Source organism: Coturnix japonica, chromosome 1 (assembly GCF_001577835.2).
Source record: "Coturnix japonica isolate 7356 chromosome 1, Coturnix japonica 2.1, whole genome shotgun sequence".
NCBI classification, from domain to species: Eukaryota; Metazoa; Chordata; class Aves; order Galliformes; family Phasianidae; genus Coturnix; species Coturnix japonica.
The window spans coordinates 107,484,726-107,508,112 of record NC_029516.1 but is presented as its reverse complement, the minus strand read 5'-3'; the positions used below and the strand labels follow the sequence as shown (position 1 = coordinate 107,508,112).

The 23,387-nt window shown below is 41.9% G+C and overlaps 1 protein-coding gene and 1 long non-coding RNA gene across 10 annotated transcripts; one reads left to right on the top strand and one right to left on the bottom strand.

Moving 5' to 3' along the window:
- The first annotated feature begins 15 nt into the window (after positions 1–15).
- LOC107325161 lies at positions 16–18,080 on the top strand. Of its 9 annotated transcripts, none has more exons than XR_001559630.2 (5): positions 16–1,612; positions 5,019–6,097; positions 6,341–7,905; positions 8,037–8,546; positions 17,741–18,080. It is a non-coding gene; the product is annotated as an uncharacterized LOC107325161 (long non-coding RNA). The 9 variants fall into 9 exon arrangements; XR_001559629.2 differs by lacking the exon at positions 17,741–18,080 and having other exon boundaries at positions 5,019–5,080; positions 5,961–6,097; positions 8,037–9,275; XR_004305453.1 differs by lacking the exon at positions 17,741–18,080 and having other exon boundaries at positions 5,019–5,302; positions 5,961–6,097; positions 8,037–9,275.
- On the bottom strand, positions 9,764–23,316 carry EIF2S3 (eukaryotic translation initiation factor 2 subunit gamma). The gene is made up of 12 exons (XM_015885723.2): positions 23,184–23,316; positions 20,988–21,051; positions 20,371–20,498; positions 20,139–20,260; positions 18,715–18,809; positions 18,080–18,238; positions 17,053–17,187; positions 16,117–16,211; positions 15,023–15,167; positions 14,415–14,584; positions 13,165–13,337; positions 9,764–11,121 (listed from the first exon to the last, which is right to left on the bottom strand). The coding sequence occupies exons 1-12, from the start codon at positions 23,307–23,309 to the stop codon at positions 11,058–11,060; spliced, it is 1,476 nt and encodes a 491-aa protein (XP_015741209.1). The 5' UTR covers positions 23,310–23,316; the 3' UTR covers positions 9,764–11,057.
- Positions 23,317–23,387: the final 71 nt, after the last annotated feature.

Genomic DNA, 23,387 nt, shown 5'->3' with positions numbered 1-23,387 from the left:
GGAGGGGAGGGAGGGGCCGAGCTCGGAGCTGAGTGGAAGCGGCCAAGCTCCCCGGGCCGGGCCCGCCGTCAGCACGTCACGTCACTGCCCGAGAGAGACCCAGGAAAAGGCGGAAGGGAGCGCGCCGCCGCCGCTGCCCGCCGTCTCGGGCCAGCCGTCCGCCGGGGCCTGTGCCGGGCGCGGCGCGGGAAAGGGTGGCGGCGGCGGCGGTGGCGGCGGGAGGGGGAGGCGCGGCGCGGCGGCGCTGGGCTCCCCGCGGCTCCTCCTGCCGCCGCCTCCGCCGCCGCTCGGCCGCCAAGCGCCGCTCGGGGCTCCGTTTGCGCTCCCGCAGCGGAGCTACGGTCCCGGGGACCCCCTCCCGACCCGGCCCCAACATACTGGAGCCTCCCCCGCCCTAAGGCCGCTATCCCGCGGTGCAGGCCCGCGGCCCGGCCCGGCCCGGCCTTGTTGTGGCGCGGCCCGACAGGCCCAGCTCCGCAGTCGGCCTGGCCGAGGCGTCCCGGGGTGCGGATGTGTGGGGATTTTGGGGCGCCGAGATGGAGCGATGGGTGTTAGGTGGCCGGGGTCCTGTGGTGGCCTTGTGTCACCGGGTGCGGTTGCACCTGGCAGGTATTGCTAGCAGTAATAACAACAATTAATCAGAAAGGCCCCAGATTTCAGTGAGGAAAGGGGCTCCCGCATGCAGCGGGGATGGTGCTAACCCTAGAGCTACTGGCACTTACGTAAAAGGCAGCTGTGGTTCCTAGGCCCAGCAGTGCTTATGCAAGGAGACAGAAATGGGGGAAACAGAAAATAGGGAAGGGGTCTTCCTTTGTAGACTGCAGAACATTTGGAGGAATATTATGCCAAAAACAGCGTGCTTGGCTGGCAGTGTTTTCTGATCCTTGTCCTAAAAGTTGATCAGATTTTCTTTTGCTTTTCAAGAAAACAGTCACTGTTGATCCATGAGAAGTGCAGCCTAGAGTGTTCAGGCTATCAGAAGTTACACGCCATAAGCAGCCTCATGGCAACAAGGAAGTAAATTCATGTCATTATGTGATCAGGGCTTGAGGAGACTGCTTCTTATGCTATTCTCACCACTGAAGTAAACTGGAAGTAAATTGGCTGTCACGCTTATCAACTGATGCAAGTGTGACTTATCTGGCCATGAGCAGCGCACACACAATGTTTTTGTTGGGTATGTTTATGCTTTGGGCTCAACATTGACTCAGCTGTACTTTTGTGCTGTAGTCTTTCCCATCCTAACACACGGGCTTTGGAAGTAATTTGGGATTGCTTGTGAAATTCTTATGTGGCAAACGTGTACCCTGACCGTGGTACTGTGAGCAGAGGAGAAGTCATTACGCTTCAGAAGCAAATTTCTTGTGATTCGCTTCACCAGAGTTTTAATTAAGCTTTCATAGAATCAGCACAACCTTGTATTGCAGGACAGGTTTCTAAAATATTTACCTTAAATTGAATTGTTAGTCTTCACCGTAAGTATGATATAAATGTAAAATAAGTTAATATTCTTTTTAGGATGAAAGAGGCCAAGGAAGCAAGAGCAGAGAAAGATGTTCACTGATTCATAATCAACAGCAAGTCAGATCTCATATAGACATTTCTTAGAAAGGTAAAAAGTATTTATTGTTTTTCACATGTGCGTTGGTAAGTTCTGTGGCTGGGTCATGCCTCTAATGACTTTTATTATACCGTATTTCATAGAAGCTAGGCCACTAAAATGGTCAAGGTACCGGAGCATTTGATATATGAGAAGAGACTGAAAGAGCTGGAACTGTTCAGGCTGAAGAAAAGAAGGCTTGGGGATTTTACCTGTGTATAAATACTCATGAGGGGACTGAAGACAACACTCATTGGTGTTCAGTGTCAGAGTGAGAGGCAGTGGCACAAATTGAAATATAAGAAGGGAAAAAAATACCTTAAAGTGAATCAAACTGTTGATTCTCTCATCTTTGGAGATGCTCGGAACAGAACTGCACAAAGCCTCAAGCAGCCTGCTGTAGTTTGAGACCCTGCTCTGAGCGGGAGTTGGACCGGATGCTCTGCAGAAGTACCTTCCATTTTCATGCTTCTATGCTTTTGAAGCTTTTTTTTTCTTTCCCCACAAATTCAAAGCGCATAGAAAATTATAATGAATGGCAGGGCATCCCACAAACTGGTTAGTTCTGAGAACATACAAATTGCTCATTCAGCTGAGGCACAGAAGTCCAGAATATGTGACACATTACCCTCAAATATTCAGCGCATCCAAATATTAGGTCATTGAAAGGAGAGGTGTCAAAAAAGCTGATGCCATTGGAAGACATATCTCCAGATGACTTGTGAAAATATGAATATCAACCTTTTTTTCTGACCGTGCTTGGTTATTCACACTGTCAGCATATGGCCATTTCACCTCTAAGGAGAGACTTTGTCCTGATCTATTCATCACCTAAATGTTTTCCCCAGCTATTAATGTTTCTGATGTCAGCCTGTGTGCTTGGCAAGATCAGGAATGGGGAACTCCCATTTCTTGAGCTGACAGAAAAGAAGCCATGTTCACAACTGATATTCACAGCTGTTTCTTCTCTCATGTGTGATGAGGGAGTCCAAGAGCAGAAACATGCTTGAAAACTGTAGATAAGAGTGCTTGCTCCACTTTGTAAAACCATAATGTATTTGCATAAATGTTTATGTAACTTGCACTTTTTGGAGTGCAGTAGGCAAACGATAAGAAATACATCATAAACAATAGGATTTCAGGCCTCTATCAGAGGTGAGATTGGGTTAGATTTGATACAGATACAGATGATAGCTTCTATGTTAGTTTGTAGCCCAGTTGTTCTGCAGCCTACAAACAGAGCCCTTACCTTTTGATTCTCATTTTACCTGTGGTCCAGCGTGTCTTTAGTTTTCCCTAAAACTTGTTTTAGTGTCTGTCGCTCATCAGTAGGTAACCTTGCTATATCAGACTTTGTGCTCACCAGTTGAGCTTGTGGCTTTTGCTGAAATATCCTTTTGAATTCTACTCAAACTTGGTCATCACTGGGTTAATTCCAAAGCTACACGGTAGTAATTTCTTACTTGGAGACTTAATTATTATGTTGTTCATTGTGCTGTTTTGCTCAGGTTCCACCTGGGTTTTCTCAAAAGGAGTAAATGTGCATACTACCAGCTCTGTATGTCATGAAAAACTGGTGTGGCTGGAAGTTGCTATGGCTGTTAATGCTTGCATCCATGTCACTGATAATTTATAAATTCCAGAAATTAGTAAAAAGCCATTTTCAGTCTCAGTTCCTTCCTGTCTATCTTGTACCTTATTTCCTGGTTATCAGCAACATGCTTAGCAAATACGAATATCCAAGTAACACTACCACATTTCTGAAGCTCTAGGTGTACCATTGTTAACTAACTGCCATAAGTTACAGGAATGGGACGCTACGTTTGGGGTAGTCAGCTTTCTGTTGGCTGCTTTGTAGGCCTTTATGGAAGATCTGTTTGTTTTTTCATCTCCAACCTCACTGAGTTGCTTTATAAGCCAGTGACATTATGATGTTTCCTTTCATGGTGGACAAGCCCATTGGCTGGTGATGAGTCATCAATTTTGGGCTAAATCAGCTGCCAAGTACAAAAAATATTCTGAGCCTGTTGACATGTTCAGTGTTTTCCTGTGCAGCCACAGTAAGGGAGGAAAATTAAAGGCTGAGTTAGGATGGGAAGTGGGGGGGTTGTTCTAGTTTCTCTCAGAATGGTCTTTAGCTAATATACTTTTTTAGCAGTTCTATGGGGGTAGCTGCCAACTTACTGAAATAATTGGAAAAATACATCTTTCCACGTTAGCTGAGTGTGATCTACTTCTGAAACTAACTACGTAACAGTCGGAAGTTTGATGCAGTTAAATATAAAAACCTGTATGTATGAAAGCCAGAGTACTTGTGGTATCTGCTAAATCATTAGTGATACACAGGGAGAATGAAATACTTCTATTAGTAACATCTCCACTATTCACCCAAGCAACCCATGATACGTGGCAGAGACTACATCTCTTTTGAACAAATATGGACTTCAGAAGCCCAGACCTCTGCATGTTTAGTGTTAAGTGTTTAACGTGACCCATCATGTTAATGTCAGCCCCCATTAAAATAATGGATAAGAAAACACAAGATTTCTTTGATGAAGAATAACTAACACCAGTGAGTATGGCTCAGGGAGAAAAGGTCTTGGCATGTATGCCAATTTTCATCACTTATGTAAGTAAGAAGCTTGAGAACAAAACTGTAGAGCAAACTTTGGTAAAGTGATTCATACTACTCACTTAGTCTCACTTAGCATCAATACAGTATATAAAATGGGTTAAAAGCTGATGGGTCTGAAGAAATAACCAAAGCTGGATTGTTCACAAAGGTCAGGGCTTAGTTACGGTATCTGGTTCAACACCTCTATCTAGAAATACTGTCATTGTGCCCATGATGGTGGGCTGGGTGAGTGATGAGAAATAGTACAGTAATGCAGAACAATCAATCACACAGTCTGGATTAATCTGTACGTTGAACCATTTACATAAGTTATTTCTTAACGTGTCCAAGTATGAAAGTATTTGTATGATGGCTGCTCCAAAAGTAATGCTTTCTACTTTATTATATTGGCCCACGACATCCAAGGTGAATGCTGATTGTGTGGCAATGGAGGCTGAACCTTCCCACCAGTATCCCATTACATTTTGTTGCCACATGACAGATGGCAGCAGAGGAGCTGTTTGACAAATCTAAGTGCATGTGAAGTAGTACTGTGGGATTGAATTCCTCCGTGCAGAAAAAAATGGCTCCCATGGACATTCATCTGAACTGAATAGCAAAGGAGTAGGAAGTGGACATGCTGGACAATAAAATGGGACATAAGCACTGTATTTGTTAGTGTAGCTTGATATCTGAAGAATGGACTCAGATTTGGACAGAGCCTCTAGTTGTTCCTACTTACAAAGAAGAGTAACAAGAAATGCGTTCCAAATTACAAGTCTGATGACTGACTTTTTTATTCAGGTATTTTCACGCATCTCAGAGAACAGTGTCTGACATAAGGAAGCTCCCAGCAGAAGCATGAAGTGAGTTTGGAATGAGGAGAGGAATGTAAAGGGCCTGTGTTGGGTCTTCTTGTGCTGTGCTCTGCAAGGTGGCTGTAGAGAAGTGACAGGAGAGCATCTGTCCTTTTACATTCTTTCTCATGGTGGTGTTATGCAAAGGCAATGAGTTAAAGCTGACCTAATATGTCTAAACTGGTGAAAATGCTGGAAGGCCAATGAGATCTGCCGTGCTGTATATCTCAGGTAACCTCTGTAGTTAAATCATTGGGGGCGGGCAGCACGGCATCCCTTACTTTGAAGCTGTGTGACACTTTGCACCACACGAGTTTTCAGTTGCTCATAGAATTCTGCCAGCCTTCACAAGTCTGAAATTTTCCATTAGGGGTGTTGGCCTCAATCTGATTTTGTTTTTGGGAAGGTTCCAGACACAATTTTTAAAGCTGCCTGAGATCAAAACTGCAGATTTTCTTTTTTTCCCCCCTTGTTAAAAAATAATGATAATGATAAAGAAAATCAAACTTATGGGAAGAAAAATATTCCGAAAAGAGATCTTAATTTCAAACAGCAGAGAGGTCCTCATACAGAGCAGGGGTCCCTGCTGTCCTCTGGAGAATGCATGAAAAGCACTGATATTTCTTGGTCTACCAGTGCTCAGCAGACTTCTTGGCATTTAGTTGTTAAAGGCAGAATTTCCACCATAATTTCATAATTGAGCACTGCGCAAGCTTAAAGGAATTTTTAACGGGGTAGGGAGGTTAATAATTTATTCCACAGTTACAAATAACATCCTCTTGGTTTAAATTCTCATCGTTTTAGGGAAAAAAAAAAAGAAAAAAACAACAGTCCAAAGCTTACCTTACAATTCTGTAGGCTCACATTTTACTTGCCTTCTTTCTCTGAGAATCCAACGTACTTCTTGCGAGCCGTTGGTACATGTGATGAGGGTGAAAGGAGCGGTAACAACCGAACATGTTGCTGGAGGACAGCCTGAGAGACCCTGACAAAAGAAGGGCTGGAGAGGACTCAGACAGTTAAAAGGTATTTTTATTCTCTTCTTGGCTAAAGAAGTTGCACTCAGCCCTGAGGGCTATCTGCCTCGGTGACTACACAGCATTGTGTTTTGAAATAGGACTGTGCCAGCCCCTCCCTTCTCTAATAAATAGTTAAGCAAGGCAGTGGGGCATTACAAAACAAATCATTACGTTGAGGGGCAAACTCTGCTTTCAGTAGGACTTGAACTGTACAACAGTATAAACTTCTTCTTTTTTTTTTTTTTTTTAGTTATGTATTTATTGTTTCAAAATGGAACCCAAAAGTGAACTTTGTGTCAAGCAAAATTCTTGCGGCTACATGTGTATGAGACGTGACAGCACTTGGAAACCCTCAGATCCCAGATACCACATAGACATGAAAAGTGGGTTCCTCCAGTACAGACACGAGCAATTTCTTTCCTAAACTTACATGAAAATACATGTCGTGACGTGACACTTTCATGTAGGATTAGACCTATAGGACTTGAGAATGGAATAAAAGTAAACGCAAAGCACAGCTCCTGGAAGTAAAGGTCTCTCTGATGAAGCCCCTTATTTCTTCATTCTCACTTGAGTTGGAATGCACAGTCTGCAGGCTCCTTACATTGGTGGGGGGTTTGTGCTCGGTAATAGTGTGCACAGGAACTTGTCAGCAGCCCATCAGCTCGCTAAGTCACACAGGTAAGGATGGAGATTCCACTTGTCTGTACTAATAGTGTATGCACAGACACCTTGACAAAAGGTTAGAAGTCCTTTACAAGGCAAATGTTGCATTGCAATGGGAAAAAGTAAATTTCCGGCACAAAGACACACATTACTGCAATAGCATGAACTAAGGAACGTGAAGAAAAGACTGTGCCTCCTTCAGGAAAATCGAAGTAATTTAAGATTAAAGCTCTGAAACAAAACACAAGCTTATCTTTAAGCGCCTGACAGTCCCACGGTATTAGTAGGACGCTCCATGTGCCTGAGGTGTGCACACACTCGCTGTGCTGGGACACACTGGTGCTGCTGGCTCAGCGCGTTAACACACGTTACCAGATAGGCAGGCGAGAAGCCAAAGCCAATGTGGGAATATGGGAATGCCTGCAAGTGTTGTGGAAGGAATATTTATGAACTCATACCTTCGTTGGTGAAAAGCATGACTCCATTTTAGATTTATAAAGGATTGAGTCCTTCACAATTACTACTGAGGGGATACATGGGAAATACTTTTTGCTGAGCTTTGTTATTGGTGACGTTTTCACTGTGAGCAGGAAGAAGTAGAAAAGAAAGAATATTCTACTGCTGTATATCCAGTACCAACCCTATCAAACCATACTTTTAAGCTGAGGTGCTCAGTTCTGAGGGGGGAGTAGTTAAGAGTCAATGAAACATTTTGAGATTAATAACAGATGATTGAGCACAAACAGGAACAAAAATGAATCATACAGCCTGAGGGAAAAACCTTAAGGCACATTTGAAGAAGGAAAACCTTTTCAAGCCCTTCAATCATATTGTAAATTAACTGAAGCAGTAACTAACTGCAGTGTTGGCAGGGGAGACAGCTGAGGGTATCCTTCTGTTTAGAACAACCCCTGTCTCATATGTCTGATTTCTTTACCAGTGTTGGCGGAGAGGCAGTGGAGGAGAGCTGTGCCCTGACACATCCGAATGCTCCAAAATCCCTCCAGATCAGCCTCACACCAAATGACCCCTACGCTGCCAGCTGGAGAAAGGCAAATAGAGCTGCCCAGTGGGCCTTGCTCCTACCATGGGCAGGAGCTCGAATGGCCAACAGCTGCCTTCTGGCCTACCCCATGCTTTTTGATTTTGGTATTTATTACCCCTATAATTATGGAACATAAGACTTACATTTGTGGCATTTCTCAGTGCTTTTCTTGGGGGGGGGGGGGGGGGGAGAGGAGGGGGCTTTTTTCAGGTTGTCATTTTATTTTCCTTTCCAGGTAAGAAAGGAGAACTTACATGTTTGTGCTACCTATAGACACGTCTGACTGTTGCAGCTGGAAGCAGCAGACACTGCGCAGAGCAGCGATGGTAATGACGATGGCAATGGCAAAGCCGACTCAAGACGGGACACCTACCGCGGCTGGCAGGCAGCTGGCTGCCATCAGGCAGGCACAGGCGCCATCGTATGGCCTGGAAGGGATGGCCAGGCAGCGAGATGCCGTCCACAAGTGCGGATGTGTTTTAAGACGCTGAAAAATTCACGCTTCTTCAGAGCGCGGTGCGAGCTGTGCCTGCACTTGGCAGTTCGCAAAGACACGTGAAAGTTCCAGACAGAATCACAGCCGCAGCGCTGCAGCTCTGTGCCGTTTGCACAAGCCTCTGTGCGGTGCCGCAGAGCTCTGTTGCGTCACACCGCCTCCTTACATCATCCTGAAGTAACAGCGCCTGACACAACGCCTGCAGTCAGCCCTGTGACAGCTGAATCTAAGCCTAACCGTGCTTTCAAGGTTTGATATCTTTCTCAGTGCCCTATAGTTACGTCTTCAAAGAACAGAGACCATAAAGCATCACATGCTGCATGCGAACTGCTGAATCACACACAGCCTGTCACCTGGGGAAAGGACCCTCTCAGCCCTGGGAGCACAGGTGAAGGCAATTCAGCTGTGTGACCGGCAGGGGTGGAGCCTGGCTGCGCCTCTCTTACACCTCACTTAAGGGCTGACTGCCACTGGGAAAGGATCTCTAGTTGGAGATCCTGCCCTTGTAGAGTCCATTCTGTGAGCCTTGATCTTTGGAGACAGGTGAGCACGTTTACTTTTCCTGTGAAATATCATCCAATCTGTGCTGGTCCCTCTGTTGTTGCATTTTTGTATCACCCTTCCACCATGCTAATCCTTCTGGTTGTAACACATGCAAATAGAAGCTCTCAGCTTTCTTTATTCCTTTTCTGCGTCCTGGAATTATTCTATTTCCAGCACAGCTGCTCACTGACCTTTTGCTAGAGAGCTAGTGTTGCATATATGCAACAGTGTAAGTAACAAATGTACTCATGCTTTAGAGAAATGCCGCTGCGTCACTAAAGAATGACTTCTTTCCAGTATTTCTGTGACACCAAGCAAAGCCAGCTTGTAGCTGTTACCAGCAGCACTACCACACCTCTGGAAGCTCTCCCGTGTAACCCTTCCAACTGTACAGCCAACCAATGTATTCTAGGAAAGAGATGCTCTATACTTCAACACGCGTCCTCCCTTCAGTCAGCTCAGAGTAGTTCTGAACACAACTAAAGCAGTGGAAACGGACGAAGCGCTGGGGAAAGACAAAAAGGTGATTTGGTTTTATTTTGCCCATCACTAACTTGCCTCCTTTGCACAAAAACAACAAAAAAGCCACAACTAGTTGGGTAGTACTTGCAAGATATATAGTATGCAGAGGAACTCTTTGGAGTAGATTTCAGTTTTGAGGCAATATTGATCCTGCTCTCTGTGGCAGCCTACATTTTCTTTTGTGCCCATAGATTAGTTAAGACTTAGGTTTATCTAAGGTTTTAGAATTCAGAGTTAGAGAAATTAGCTTCCAAAGCATTGAAGGTGAAATATTTGAACGGCACATTCAAAGCTTTATGCTGGTCAAGTAACAGAAGAATCAGGAATAACTGTATCTGACACTCTCTTTTAAAAAAGAGAAGCACTACACAAATACTCATGTATTTAGTCTCAACACCATCTGAGGTAGAAGTACTTTACAAACCAGGAGACTGAGTACAAGAACATAGATGGAATAAGGCAACATGAAGTACAAAGCACAATAGGAAACAAAACCAGCCTGCTTCGCTGATGTCCACTATGATGAGTGGAAAAAAGCAACCCTCAGAATGCTCTTTCAGATACTAAACAGAGCAACTCAAACAAGATTTTGAAAACAAAGGCAGTACTTTGTATAAAAATGTGGAAAGTAGCACGATTGGCTAAAGAACTTAGTATATAAAATAGCTAAAGTTAAGTACATTAGTACAAATGAAAACATTAAATGAGTGTTAGTACCCCACAGTTGAGTATACTACATTGTTTTCTCCTAAGGAGCAAGATTCAGACTAGCCAAGCACACGTGGTTGATAAACCATTCTCCCCATCCTGATTTCTTCCTCCAGAATCATTCCCTTCACACCCTTTCCCAGGCATTTTATAGTTCAAGACCACAGCTATGATTTGCTCAACAGCTTAATATAAATTTAAACTCTGCCAGGTCACCCACATCAAGTTCCACGAGGACAAGGAGCTACAGTTCAGACTAACTACGTTCTCTTCATAAATCCATTCTGAACTAATTTCAAAGAAAGTACTGCTGATTCAGATCCAGTTTGTGTCTTTCTCTTGGGGGAGTTTATCTAAGGGTCCTTGTAACACTGGAAGCAACAAATTGAAGTCAGTCAGTGCCGCCATCTTAACTATAAGGCATAGCACAGTTACAACCCTATACACAAACTTAGGAACAAGCTTTTCCTGTAAACAGCAGAAACACCTAAACAAGGCAAGATGTTGCACAGAAAGGGTGTTAGTCTTCAAGGCCAGAATAACTTCTGCTTGCCTTTAGCTCTTGTATTGGTTGAACAACCACCACTGTCTTTTGTTACTCAAAACATTATATGATGAAAATAAGCAATATTTTATTTCAATACCACATTTATCATTTGTGTGTTACACTGGGGCTGGCTTGACTGATATTAAACAGATATGTCCAAAACACACAAAATAACATAAATTAGACATGCCGTGAGACATGTACAATCAATTTCTACTAAAATGTGGATAATGAAACCCACTTCTACGCCGATTCTTTTACACTTTTAATGGTGATAGTGACTAGTATTTTAGTAAGAGGGTAAAATTCAATAGTGTACGACAGCCATACAATTCAAAGACAGTGGTTGCACAGCTTCCAATCCCATTATGAAGATACACTCCCTCCAAAATAGAAACGGGCGCTTCGTCTTTAAAAACAAAGCATTCTTTTTTTGTTCTTCAGTCGTCATCAACAGTTGGTTTGATTGTCACTCCTCTTCTGATCTGACCCCAACCAATTAAACTGCAAAAAGAAAAACAGTTGGCAACTTTTAATAGCAGGCAGAAACACCCAGAACAGATCAACATACTTTTATTACGCTTAAGCCGTCAGTTCTTAAGATGCTTGGATTCTTTCCCCGCTCACCTCCCTCACAAAACATCCCACCAGATCTAAGAGTGGTTAGTAGAAACAGAATAAAGAAGGACGAGGGACACAGAACATTGGCGTGTCTGTAATCAATGAAGAAAGTACTGCTGAATGGTGAATTTAAACATGGAAAATTCTATAATGTATATTGGAGGAGTTAACTGCAATTATAGCTTCATCTCTTTCTACATGTAAGTGCTGCATTACTTTCAAAGAGAAATGAACATGGAAAAATACAGACAACTGCAGTAAAACTCCAAATTTAACTCTTAATGAACTTGCAACCCATAATGGTAACTCAAGTCTCAGGTAAGTTCAGTACAACCAAAGCCCCTATTATAGGCTGCTGTTGCCTCAGAATAATATACTTAAAAGGATGTGTTCATTTCCACAGTCAGCAGGCAGTCCATAGAACTATCTTTAACACATTTTTCATTTCTGGCAAGGAAATACACAGAAACCACAAGCGTGTTCCCATGTAATTTGCTAACAGTAGGGCTCTCTCTGGACTTTGACAGATAAGCTAAAAGAAGAACTGAATTATACTATTGCAGCACTTCCTACTTTTTGAGACCATATTCATACCTTGTAGCTATCCTGTGTTTGAAGCCACAGTTCCTTACAATCACTAATGCACGTTGTTTGCTTCGCCATTTGCTAGCTACTTAACTTCTATGCCTTTATGTATTTATTTCCTATTTTATTTCTCCTTTTCTTGCTTTCTCATTTTTCAGTACTCCATCCCTTCAAGCAGTTAAGTTTCCTTCTCATTATGCCAACCGTAGAGAGATAAGTCAGCCTTTGGCAAAAATTGGTTATGTTTCAGGAGTGAGAAGTAATCTTCAAAGGCCAGATGCCTTGGAACAGAACTCACATTAAAATTTGCATAGGTTGGCAGTCTGTGGCTTAAAATAGCATAGTTTCCAATATACATAGTTTCTCCTCTTCATTTTGCTTTCATTGACTGTAATTGGATCGGGTTTTTTAGTATGTTTAAATCACATCATTTTTTTTCCTCATTTTTTTCTTCCCTTTCCCCAGGGAATAACCAGTTCTCTGATTTATCAACTATCTCCAAGGCAGCATGTACTAAATTGCTCACGCTTTTCTGATATCTGAAAAATCATCCATTGATATTTAAATCTCAGTTCTTTTTCATACAGCAAGAACATCTCAGATGGATGCTTCTGTTCCCTTATACTGTCTCTCACGCTGTAAGAGCTGTGTAGGGTCAAGGAATCCAAACACTGTTAAATTCTTATGGTATATATGGAATACGTAAAAGGTACCATATGTATAATCATCTACAGAGAAGTACGACATTAGGCCTAAAATGAATCATCAATCAAACCTGCTCATCATTCAGCCTCCATATATTTCAGTGCAGATTGACATTTTTATAACTGACATTTAAACAGATCAAAGTAGTTAATACTTTTCCCTCTGTTCTGAGTACATGTAATACTAGAACTTCATAGGCCCCATCTCCACTCCCCTACTACTTCTTTAGAGGTTGCACTGCACAGCTCCACAGGTTGAATTCCACTGACTGTGGCATGCATGAAGACAGGCTTTGGCGTAACATTACTTGAATTTTCAAACCACTGCTCCAAGGTTGCCTACTGTTTCCTTCATTACTGCATGGCTGTTTTATCAACAGAGCCATAAATATCAGATGATTCCTTGTCTGATACTTAAAAGATATCTCATCACCTACCCTGCTTCCTTCAAAAGAGGATATGAGTATAAGATGAAGCACCCCCCAGTAACAGCATCAGTGTGTCAGAATTCAGAGGAATTCTTTAAAACAGAGATGACTCTTCTAGAGCGTGATCAGATCTACCTCTTTATTCTTAATATGATTTATTTTTTTATGCAGTAACAGCCAGGTATTCTACCAATTTAACACCAACTTACCGCCAGTGCTTCTCAACTCTTCGACTCAGGGCAATTTTTTCTCCCACTTCTGTGCATACTGGGTTAGTCAGCACTATCTTCCCCAAGTCAGCCTTTACTGCGCTGACTCTTCCTCCAGTAGATAAGGATCCAATATTTACCATTAAAACTTCATTCTTTGATAATTTTTGCACCTGAAATAACACACACAAAACTCTGAAACGTAAGCTGTAGTATTTGAAACAACCTATTCCCACTAAGCATAACAGTATTCAACAGCACAATCGCTCAAATGAAGAAAAATACCACAGGCATTATTGAACATCTTTTGTGATTCAACTGCCACAGAAACGAGACAGCTGAGAAATGCAGAATCTATATATAACCCATGCACAAATGATGCAAAAGAGCATTTGCGGATAAAAAGTTTTCTATTTTTAACTCTTGTGAAGGACAAACATATAGATATGCTCTGCGTGTAGTAGCACAGACTCTTGTAGAGGAATCCCAACAAAGCGCATCATGCCATTTTCTTTAATACATACCTAGCACTGCACGTACTGCATTGAAAGCAAAACAGCTGCCTTGGATATTGCTATAAGTGGAATGAATGTTTTACTGTTTCTTCAAATTATCTGTCTACATACATCAAAATGATTCCTCAGAAAGAAAAAACCCCAAACAAACCAATTCACAGAGGATAAAGGGCTAAAGCATTTGATTTACACAAAGCAGTCTATAGATTTTAATTCAAAAAGGAGCTTTAATACTAAAAATGATCTTGTAGTTTGATTAGTGTAAAAAGGATCATGGAACATGAGACCTTAGTGTGCATTAAGTTCACAGTTTCTTTTTGACTGCAGTGTTTCAGAAATACTTAGCTTTAAAAAGCTCTTCAGAGAGAGAATCTACAAGCAGAAAGTAGATCGGTGTGTATGTAAAGCTGATTACTGCACACATTAATAGGTTGATAGCAAACGATAACAGCTACAAATGAGGTTAGAAGAACTTCTGAATTGAAGACATAAATACTTCACAGTATTTCAACCTACTCTGTTATGAATTCCTACTCCTCTGAAAACTTTTATTCTACAACATTAAAGAGACAACAGATGACAAGAGACAGCCATGTATGAAGAGGGAAACCGAATTACTATATGGTTCAAAAATGTACATATTAATACAACTTTGCACAAGTTATCTTAACAGAAATCACAGAACAGACTGCGGTACTCTTAAATTAATCAATTCTAAATGTATTAAGTACAGACCTTTGCAGCTTTCTTGTCTCCTTCAGTGCGCACACCCAGCAGTCGTCTCAGCAGGAAATAGGAAATTTCTAACTCTGTAAATATTTCAGGCAATGCTCCAACTGCACCAAGAACTTGCCCTACCATTCGGTCAGCCCGGCACAAAGTTGGGTCAATCTTAGTTCCAACACCTACAACATAACAAGGAACGTCACAAGGAGTAATTGAAAGGTGGCTGTCACATTTACATCTTCAAATACTTGAATGAGATCTAAAAACAATATACTGAAAAAACACTGAAAATGTACCAGGCATTCCCTATTATCTGGGCGGCACTCTCAGAATGTCAGCAAGACTGCGATCTTTGTCTAAACAGGATGAAGAAATATTCTACTGTTAAGGGTGATACACTTAACAATTCAAGTTGAACTGAATTGGCTACTGACATCCAGACAAATTATCTCATAAATACAGGTTTTCCATAAGCGTCATTTATTTGTCTCTTTTTAAATACATGTTAAATTGCTCATAGCCTTTTTGGTTTCACTTAGCAATGACTTTTAGTATAATAATCAAGTGTTTTCAATAAGCATTAGGTAATAAATCTCTTCATAAAAGAATATCCTTACCTATAAGTCCTCCTGGAGCAGCGTATTGTAAATCGTTGTGCTCAGCAAAGAGTGACACAATTTTGGAAAAGATTGGCTTGCACATGAGTTTTCCTTCACTGTCCTTGGACACAATACCAGGTCGGACCTCAATTTCCTGACCGACCTAATTACGAAAGTGAGAAAGTGGTTGACAGGTTGTTTCACAGGAATGGAAAGCTAATCTTCTAGTCACAGGCAAGACATGCTTATTCCAAGACTGTAGTATGGATACAAACCCTTGGTTCTGGGCTACTGCAGATCTTCTGTGCTATTTAGTATAAACCTAATAATACCTAAACCTCTTCAGCTTACATCCAATGAAACAATTACTTTTCTTTCCAGTACAGTCTAAATAACTGCTTTTACAAAAGGGTTTTATTAGTTGGAGCTCCAATGTGCAAATTTTAGGGTCTGCATTTATTTTTAAATACTTCATTTAGAAATGTTACAGCACTGAGAAAAATGGGGTTAATTTGATCCATATAATTGATGGCCAATAAAATAAAAGACAAAGAATGCGTACGTTGAATTAATGTTCAAAGACGGTTTGTTTTTTTTGCCTAACAGAATAACTTTTAAAGTTCCCATATATTAACAGTGTCCCATGAGAAAGAAAATATATGCATACATATACATACACAGAATATTTATGTGGAGAAGTGAGATCTCTAAGAACCCACACACAGCTTAGAGGTACCTCTGAAGGCTTTCCCCCCTTCTCCTCAGAGTAATTCAGAAAGTAGGAGGGGTGGGACAGAAAAAAACCCAGCTCACTCAATGTTTGTAAGCAATGAAGATGACATCATCAGTAGAAAAAGCTAAGACCGAAGTAACAAATACATATCTACATCTATCTATGTATAAGTACAATGTAAGCATTTATTTTTCCTGTAAAAACCGGGGAAGTATCAATGAGACATGGCACATACAGAAAAGACAGGTGTATATAGATATATATACAATTCAATTTCATATACTTATTTTGTACTAAGCATGCATGTAGAAAAACAACAACAACAACAAAACCCTACTCATTATCACTACAAATTTCCAAAGAAGGGAGTGAAGATTACCTTTAAAACACCTTTTAGAATACTACCACCAGCTACACCCCCTTTAAGGTCATCAACTTCACAGCCAGGCTTGTTAACATCAAAGGACCTAATTACTAAAAAGAATAGAATAGAATCAAATTTATAGTTAAGATCCCGTTGTTAAAGAAAAGCACAAGTTCTTTAAAAACTGATTATTACCCCATCATCTTGAAGATATTTAATTATGTACAAAAACTTTATTCAGACTGAATAAAATAGGAGTATTTTATTGAGCTGATTTTGTTCTCAGATTCATTAGAGCTGCTCATACACATTAACATCATTTTAAAAAAAAGATATTTATTCACAGCAAAGAATAAATATCAATAGCTGAAAAAGAATCATCAGCTATTCTGAGAAAAGCTTCAATATTCACAGTGTCACTATTCTTGTAACCTTGTTTTAATACTCTGTGTTCATATGAATTATTAACTTCTTTTTAAAAGGTCTTCCACGTTTTTGTGGCATTACTGGGAAAGAGAAAACCACAGATTCACTGTAGCAGAACTGGATTTCTAAATATATTGGACAAGAACTGAGAGTCCTTAATATAGAAAATCTGACCAGGCTACCCTGTCTATAGGACTTCCATATAAATGATTTTCATATACAACAGTTTGTCAGCACTTTGTTAAATGGAATGTCTAGCAACTGAAGTTTTAATCAACAACCTTCTCATCATTATCACATTTTACTGCTGTTGTACACATGATGTCAAGCCAGCAATTACCTCAGATAGATTTAAGTGTGGTAGTTCAACTATGAACAAACAATACAGCTTCCAGGAAATACTTCAAAAGGAGGAGAACTGAACACTGTTTTTAAACCCACCCCTTCTTGAGAATCCCGCCACATGGTGTTCTAAGGGCATAACAAATAACAGCCACAAAAGCTCAAACACAAGCACCTACATACCAATAAGCCTTGGTTCAGATGTAAAGTCTCGCAAAGGGACTGGAATTTTTTTCACTATATACTCGCAGACTACCTCAATGTTGTATTTCAGCTGTGCTGAGATCGGAATTATTGGAGCTCCTTCTGCAACTGTACCTGAAAGAAGTTTGACATCAAGCCTTAATACAGGATTTGCAGAAACACAATCAAGTGTTCTGTAGCTGTCAAAAGCACTAATGAAATTTGAGGTGCACTTTACACATGTTTCCCAAAGCAATAAGTATCACAGCATCTCCCATTCCCTTCAACATTTCAGCTCCAACCAGCCAGACCTACTTTTTGAGGCAATCTGAAGCAGATTGCCACTGCATTACTGGGTAAATGCGTACAGTGAAGTTTTACAATTGCTCTATGAAAACTGCTTACAGATAATATTCTGCTTTTTGGTGATAAAAAAAAAATCTTAAGAGAAATTCCATAGAGAGATTGGATATCTAAATATTCCATGAATCAGTATTAAAGACAGATTTCACTTTGATGAACCAAAATTCCTATCAACTTCATAATCAACCTCTTCTAAGGCCTGCAATGCAACTAAATATTAAAAAAAAACCAAAACAACACAATTATTTATATGGAAGAATATAGTTATCAAGGTTTGCTAAACATTATTCATTTTAATTCTATCTATATTTCTCAATGTCTGCAGCTCTGACAAAGGAATGTGGATTTCTACCCCAAGCCACTGATGTAGCTGTAATGAACAGCTTATGCAAGGCAACTGTTGTGAATGAAGGAGAGCCCCATCAGCTATCTCTGATAGTGACAACCCAGCTCTGCAGTCTTTAACATATCCCAGTACGTATTTCAGCAAAGCAGTCTGAAATATGAAAGAGGAACAACTCCAACGGGCTATTTTTCTAAATTAACAAACCACATATGCCAGCGTAATCCAAGTATGAGACTTCTTTCATAAATACATAGAAACAATTCTCCCAGCAGTGAAGAATTTCTACCACTGACCAGACTTCTGCCATTGAAAGCTTACCTTGCACAAATGCAAGAATCTGCTCGTATTGTTCTTTAGCCTGGCTCTCCTTCACTAAATCAATCTTATTCTGCAGAATCAAAATGTGTTTCAGTTTCATGATTTCTATAGCAGCTAGATGTTCTGAGGTCTGGGGTTGAGGACACGACTCATTACCAGCTGAAAGAAGAAAAGTGATTGTAATATAAAAAACCATAAAGGGAGACGAAACTCACACAGTTAATAAATGTAATTTACACCCAGGACGGGAGTAAGCTCTTCAAAAGGGCTGACAGTAGCAGGACACGGGGAAATGGTTTTAAGTTAAAAGAGGGAAGATTTAGGTTGGATGTTAGGGGGAAGTTCTTCACTAGGAGAGTGGTTAGGCCCTGGAACAGGCTGCCCAGGGAGGTTGTGGATGCCCCGTCCTTGGAGGTGTTCAAGGCCAGGTTGGATGGGGCCCCAGGCAACCTGATCTAGTAAAGGTGTATGTTTGGTGGCCCTGCCAGGCAGGGGGGTTGGAACTACATGATCCTTGAGGTCCCTTCCAACCCGGGTCATTCTGTGATCTGTGATGTGTCTTCATTAAAAACAAACCAACCAGTATGTAACAGAGACATGACTATCACTGTAGACCTATTGCATTGTAGACCTACCTATCAGCAGTAAAGCTGCATCCATTACTGCTGCGCCGTTCAACATAGTAGCCATCAAAATGTCGTGGCCAGGACAATCCACAAAAGAGACATGCCTGGTGGAGACAACAGTGAGAAGGTCAAAAAGCCAATTACCAATAATTTCTGTGAATGCGAATACCTAAGCATACACACAAATTAAATGAATGCTGAAAATGAACTAAAAAGCAAATAAACAGGAACCATAACAGTCAGTACACTGCTTTCTGGTGCGAATTTGCTCCATGAAGAAACCATGTAACACGTCATCAAAGAGCAAGGGACTCATTTACTGCTTTGTAAACAGAAATTAAACACCTACTGTAAGCAAATAAGCAGCAAAATGCTGAACCTAATGCTTTTTAGCACCATCTTAACAACAGCTGTGTAACCATCACCCTCCAACAGGAGTTACTGTTAAAAGCGCTCTACCAGAGATGTGATTAAAGAAGGCACAGAGCAGTGCACGTATTTCATACAATAGCTTGAACTAAGAATCCTGTCATACAACAGCCTTTGTGACTACTCTCATTTAGTCACAGCAAAGACTCACACAACAACTATTTAGATTACTATACTTGTCTAATGACCATGCTATGATTACCAAATTAATAAAGGACACCTACACTCTAGCACCAAGACTCATCTCATGTTAAGAATCAGGCTTTATTTAATATTCTTTTCTGGAACTTGAAAAACTTTTCTGCCTCTAGTAAGAAAAAGGAATTCAAAAGAATGGGTATGTGAGGCCCACATTAGTTTTTATTAGCTCTCTATAACTTCCTGAAGGGAGGTTGTAGTGAGCTGGGGGTTGGCCTCTTCTCTCGTGTAATCAGTGACAGAACTAGAGGGAATGGTTTTAAGCTGCGCCAGGGGAGATTCAGGCTGGACATGAGGAAGTATTACTTCTCAGAAAGGGTAGTCAGGCATTGGAATGCACTGCCCAGGGAGGTGGTGGAGTCACCGACCATGGGAGTGTTCAAGAAACGTTTGGATGTTGTGTTGAGGAATATGATTTAGCCAGGAAGTATTGGTAATGGTTGGACTAGATGATCTTCTAGGTCTTTTCCAACCTTGATAATTCTGTGATTCTGATTCTGTGATTCTAGTGGCTTTAATATGTACTTTAATATGTTCAGAGCAGGAAAAAAAAAATACTGTTTCACTTCAGAGCAAAGCACTCAGGGACAGAAAATAGAGTTGTGCTTTACTCTGGATTGCACACCACAGCTAATAAAAGAACACGGGTTAAATATGCTTCACATCTGGGGCGTCCAATCTGAAGTGCCTAAGAGCATGTGGTCTGCTGTTCTCATTCAGCTTGCAGCTCAACCCTGAGTATTGTTAGTTACGTAAAGTATAACTAAATTAAGCATAATTTATACCACTAATTCCACAGCATTTACCTGACTAGTTTGAAATTCCCTTTGGTGCCAGGAATATCTGTAGGGAATTCATCTGGGGTACTGCTTCCACAGGATCGGTAACATTCCGGTCGGGAACAGCTCGGGTCATCCAACTTGTAAATCTGCAAGTATTTTGGTTTTAAAGTTTCATTCATCAATAGTTACTGATAAGCCTTTATCCACCTTGTAATATCTTAGTGACATACTTGCTTGATTTCTATCAGTGACTCACCTTGGCATTGGCATAACCCAGCTTGATCGTGATATTTCTTTCCAGCTCATTTTTAAACCTGACAGTATGAACACCAGATATAGCTTTGACTACTGTCGACTTCCCGTGGGCTACGTGGCCAATTGTACCTATGTTTTAAAGGCAAATGTTTGTCAGTTAACTGCTGTTCAGCATGCACAGTGACCATCAACACAATTACCCAAACGCTCTGGAGCCAGTAAGCCCAGTGTTACCATCAAAATACATACGGATTCCTTAGCTGTTTTTGTATAAATGAACAACAGCTTAGAATGAGCCCTCAACAGACATTTCTACAATCTATACTTCTGTGGTAACTATTTCAATTCCCAATTTTAAGATTAAAAAGAACTACTCATCTACTTCATTCAAAGTAGCGCTCATGAATTAAAACTGTAATGTTTTTCAAGTTAGAAGGGTCTGACAAGTCTCTTCCTGCATCCTGACAAAATGTGTAATAGAAATACCTTATCTATATCACTGTAAGTATAAATGTCTTACTTTTTTCCCCCACATAGATACCATACGTTAACACACGAGCACTACGAAGCACCACATTAACACGTTCCCCGCTCCCTCTTATTCAGACTTCCTTTTACCTATATTAATTGTAGCTTGTCTGCTGATGACTTCTGGCGACAGAGGCGTCAGCTTGGTAACATCCTGTAATGAAGGAGATTTTACAGTTTATTCATTTGGTATCTAAATGCTTGGACGTATTGTCTCAAAATCCAACCAAGCCCCTTAAAGTAACTTGAGTTACACATTCCAGTTTTCATAAGTACGTGAAACAGGGTAAAAGGGAACACGAGCCTACAGTCAGATTAGGTTGTAAAGCAATAAAGGAAGCAAGCAAAACCAAAAAATGAAACTCAAACCAAAAATACACCCCACACGTACCCAAAATTAAACTGGTTATAACATGCTGAGATTAACTTTCCATGGACTACAGGGCCAACCATACCTACACTTGTCAATGGACAGCTGTTAGTTGTGTGCAATGGTTCCATTATAGTCAATACGTAATTAGAACTAACAGTTTGGAGCAAGTACATCCTGAAATGTTATTAGCACCACGGATCTGACTTCTTAAATGGCCGCTTTTCCTCAAATACCTTTCTTCCCACTTTAGGTACCAGACAAAACTGCTGGCATGTCACATCACTTACAGATACATTCATTCAGTGTAAAACAAAAGGAAGAAAGAACCAAACAAAAAACCCTACAAATTAGTTGCTTTGTGTTCTGCTTTTTTTTGTTATCATCTCCTTTAGAAAAGCTCATTGTTCAGATACAGCGCAAGTGTTAAAATCCACTGAAACATCTCTCTGTGCCATTTTCTGAATCTGTTCATGGTAACTTCAAAGCCTGCAGTGAAGGGATGAGCTGCTGAGTTCAAGCAAAGTTCCATGAATCATCTTTGTTGCAGAACAGAATGTAAAGCTTTGTGAAATCACACCATGTTCACACTCAGACACAAGCAGGTTCTGCACGTTATTAAAATTGACCATAGCTGTGTAAAAACATAATCTTACTTATATTTTAAGCATTAAGTGAGTAATATGTCCAGGTTCAATTATATTTTTGTCTATCTAGACAACTAACTTAGCACCTGAGCTCACTGAGGCCGGCGATGGGCCCATGACCTGCAGATGGCGCTGTGCAGCCGGATGACAGCGCCATGAATGATGCAAACCCTGTCACCAAGAGACCTGTTCCCGAAGTACAGGATCAGCACAAATGCCATTTTTCTTCAAGGCTGGCATCAAGTTAAGCTCAGCAACAGGCTACGGTGAGCTGAAGGCTTTCAAGGGCCCACTGAACAAAGGACAGAGTGGGGCTGAATGGTAATTCCTGTTGATCAGGAAATGAGGAACTGCTGCACTCTTGCCAGCTGGCAAAATACCCAATGAAAAAGAAAAATAAGAAGCTTTCTGAAGTTACTAATGTGCTTCACTAACAAACATGCTAGGACACACAAAAAAAAAATTCTCATATTCAAAGAATATGAAACATTGCTACTGACAATAACAACAACAAAAAACACCACATGTGCATGTACAAACGTTCTGTAGTTTGTCATGCTGCACCGGGATCTGTCAGGCCGAACATGGCTCCGAGCACCCTGATGTAGCTGTAGGTGTCCCAGCTCCTTGCTGGGTACACGGACTCACAGAATGACCCGGGTTGGAAGGGACCTCAAGGATCATGTAGTTCCAACCCCCCTGCCTGGCAGGGCCACCAAACATCCACATTTACTAGATCAGGTTGCCCAGGGCCCCGTCCAACCTGGTCTTGAACACCTCCAAGGACGGGGCATCCACAACCTCCCTGGACTCGATGGCCTTTAAGGGTCCTTTCCAACTCAAACTATTCTGTGATTCTAAGAGCAGGCACTTCCCTGACAGCTCTACACAGCACACCTGCCCAACTCGGGCACGCCGAGCAGCTCACGCTACCGGCCCGTTCGGAGGAGGCGGCTCCCTATTTACCACAGTGTGAGCCCTCGGCACCCCATGCCGGCCAGCCACGCGGAGGCCGCCGTGACCTGCCCAGTTCTCAGCGCTCCCCTCAGCCTGCACCCACCCACCCACCCAGCCAGCCGGCCTCCAGAGGCGCCCAGCAGCCCGGCCGCAGCCACCCCCGCCCGGCCGCACAGCCTTCAGCTCGGCTCCCGGCCCTCCCGTCGTCGGCAGCCCCGTGGAGAGCAGCGAAGCCTTTCGCCCTCCTCTCCCCGCCCCCCGTCCCGCAGAGCCCCCCCGTCGCCGTGCGGGCGCCCCCCACGCGGGCCGCACCAAGGTGGCGAGGTCCTGCCGGGAGAGGTGCGGCTGCCCCAGCGTCACTCCCGCCTCGTCTCCCGCCATCTTGGCCGCAAGAGGAAGCGGGGCTGCCCGCACGGCCGCCTGACCCCTCGCTTCCATTGGCGCCGCCTCCACCACGCCCGGCACTCTCGGCCCGACACGGCCGGCCCGGGCTCAGGGACGCTCGGCGCTGTGCGG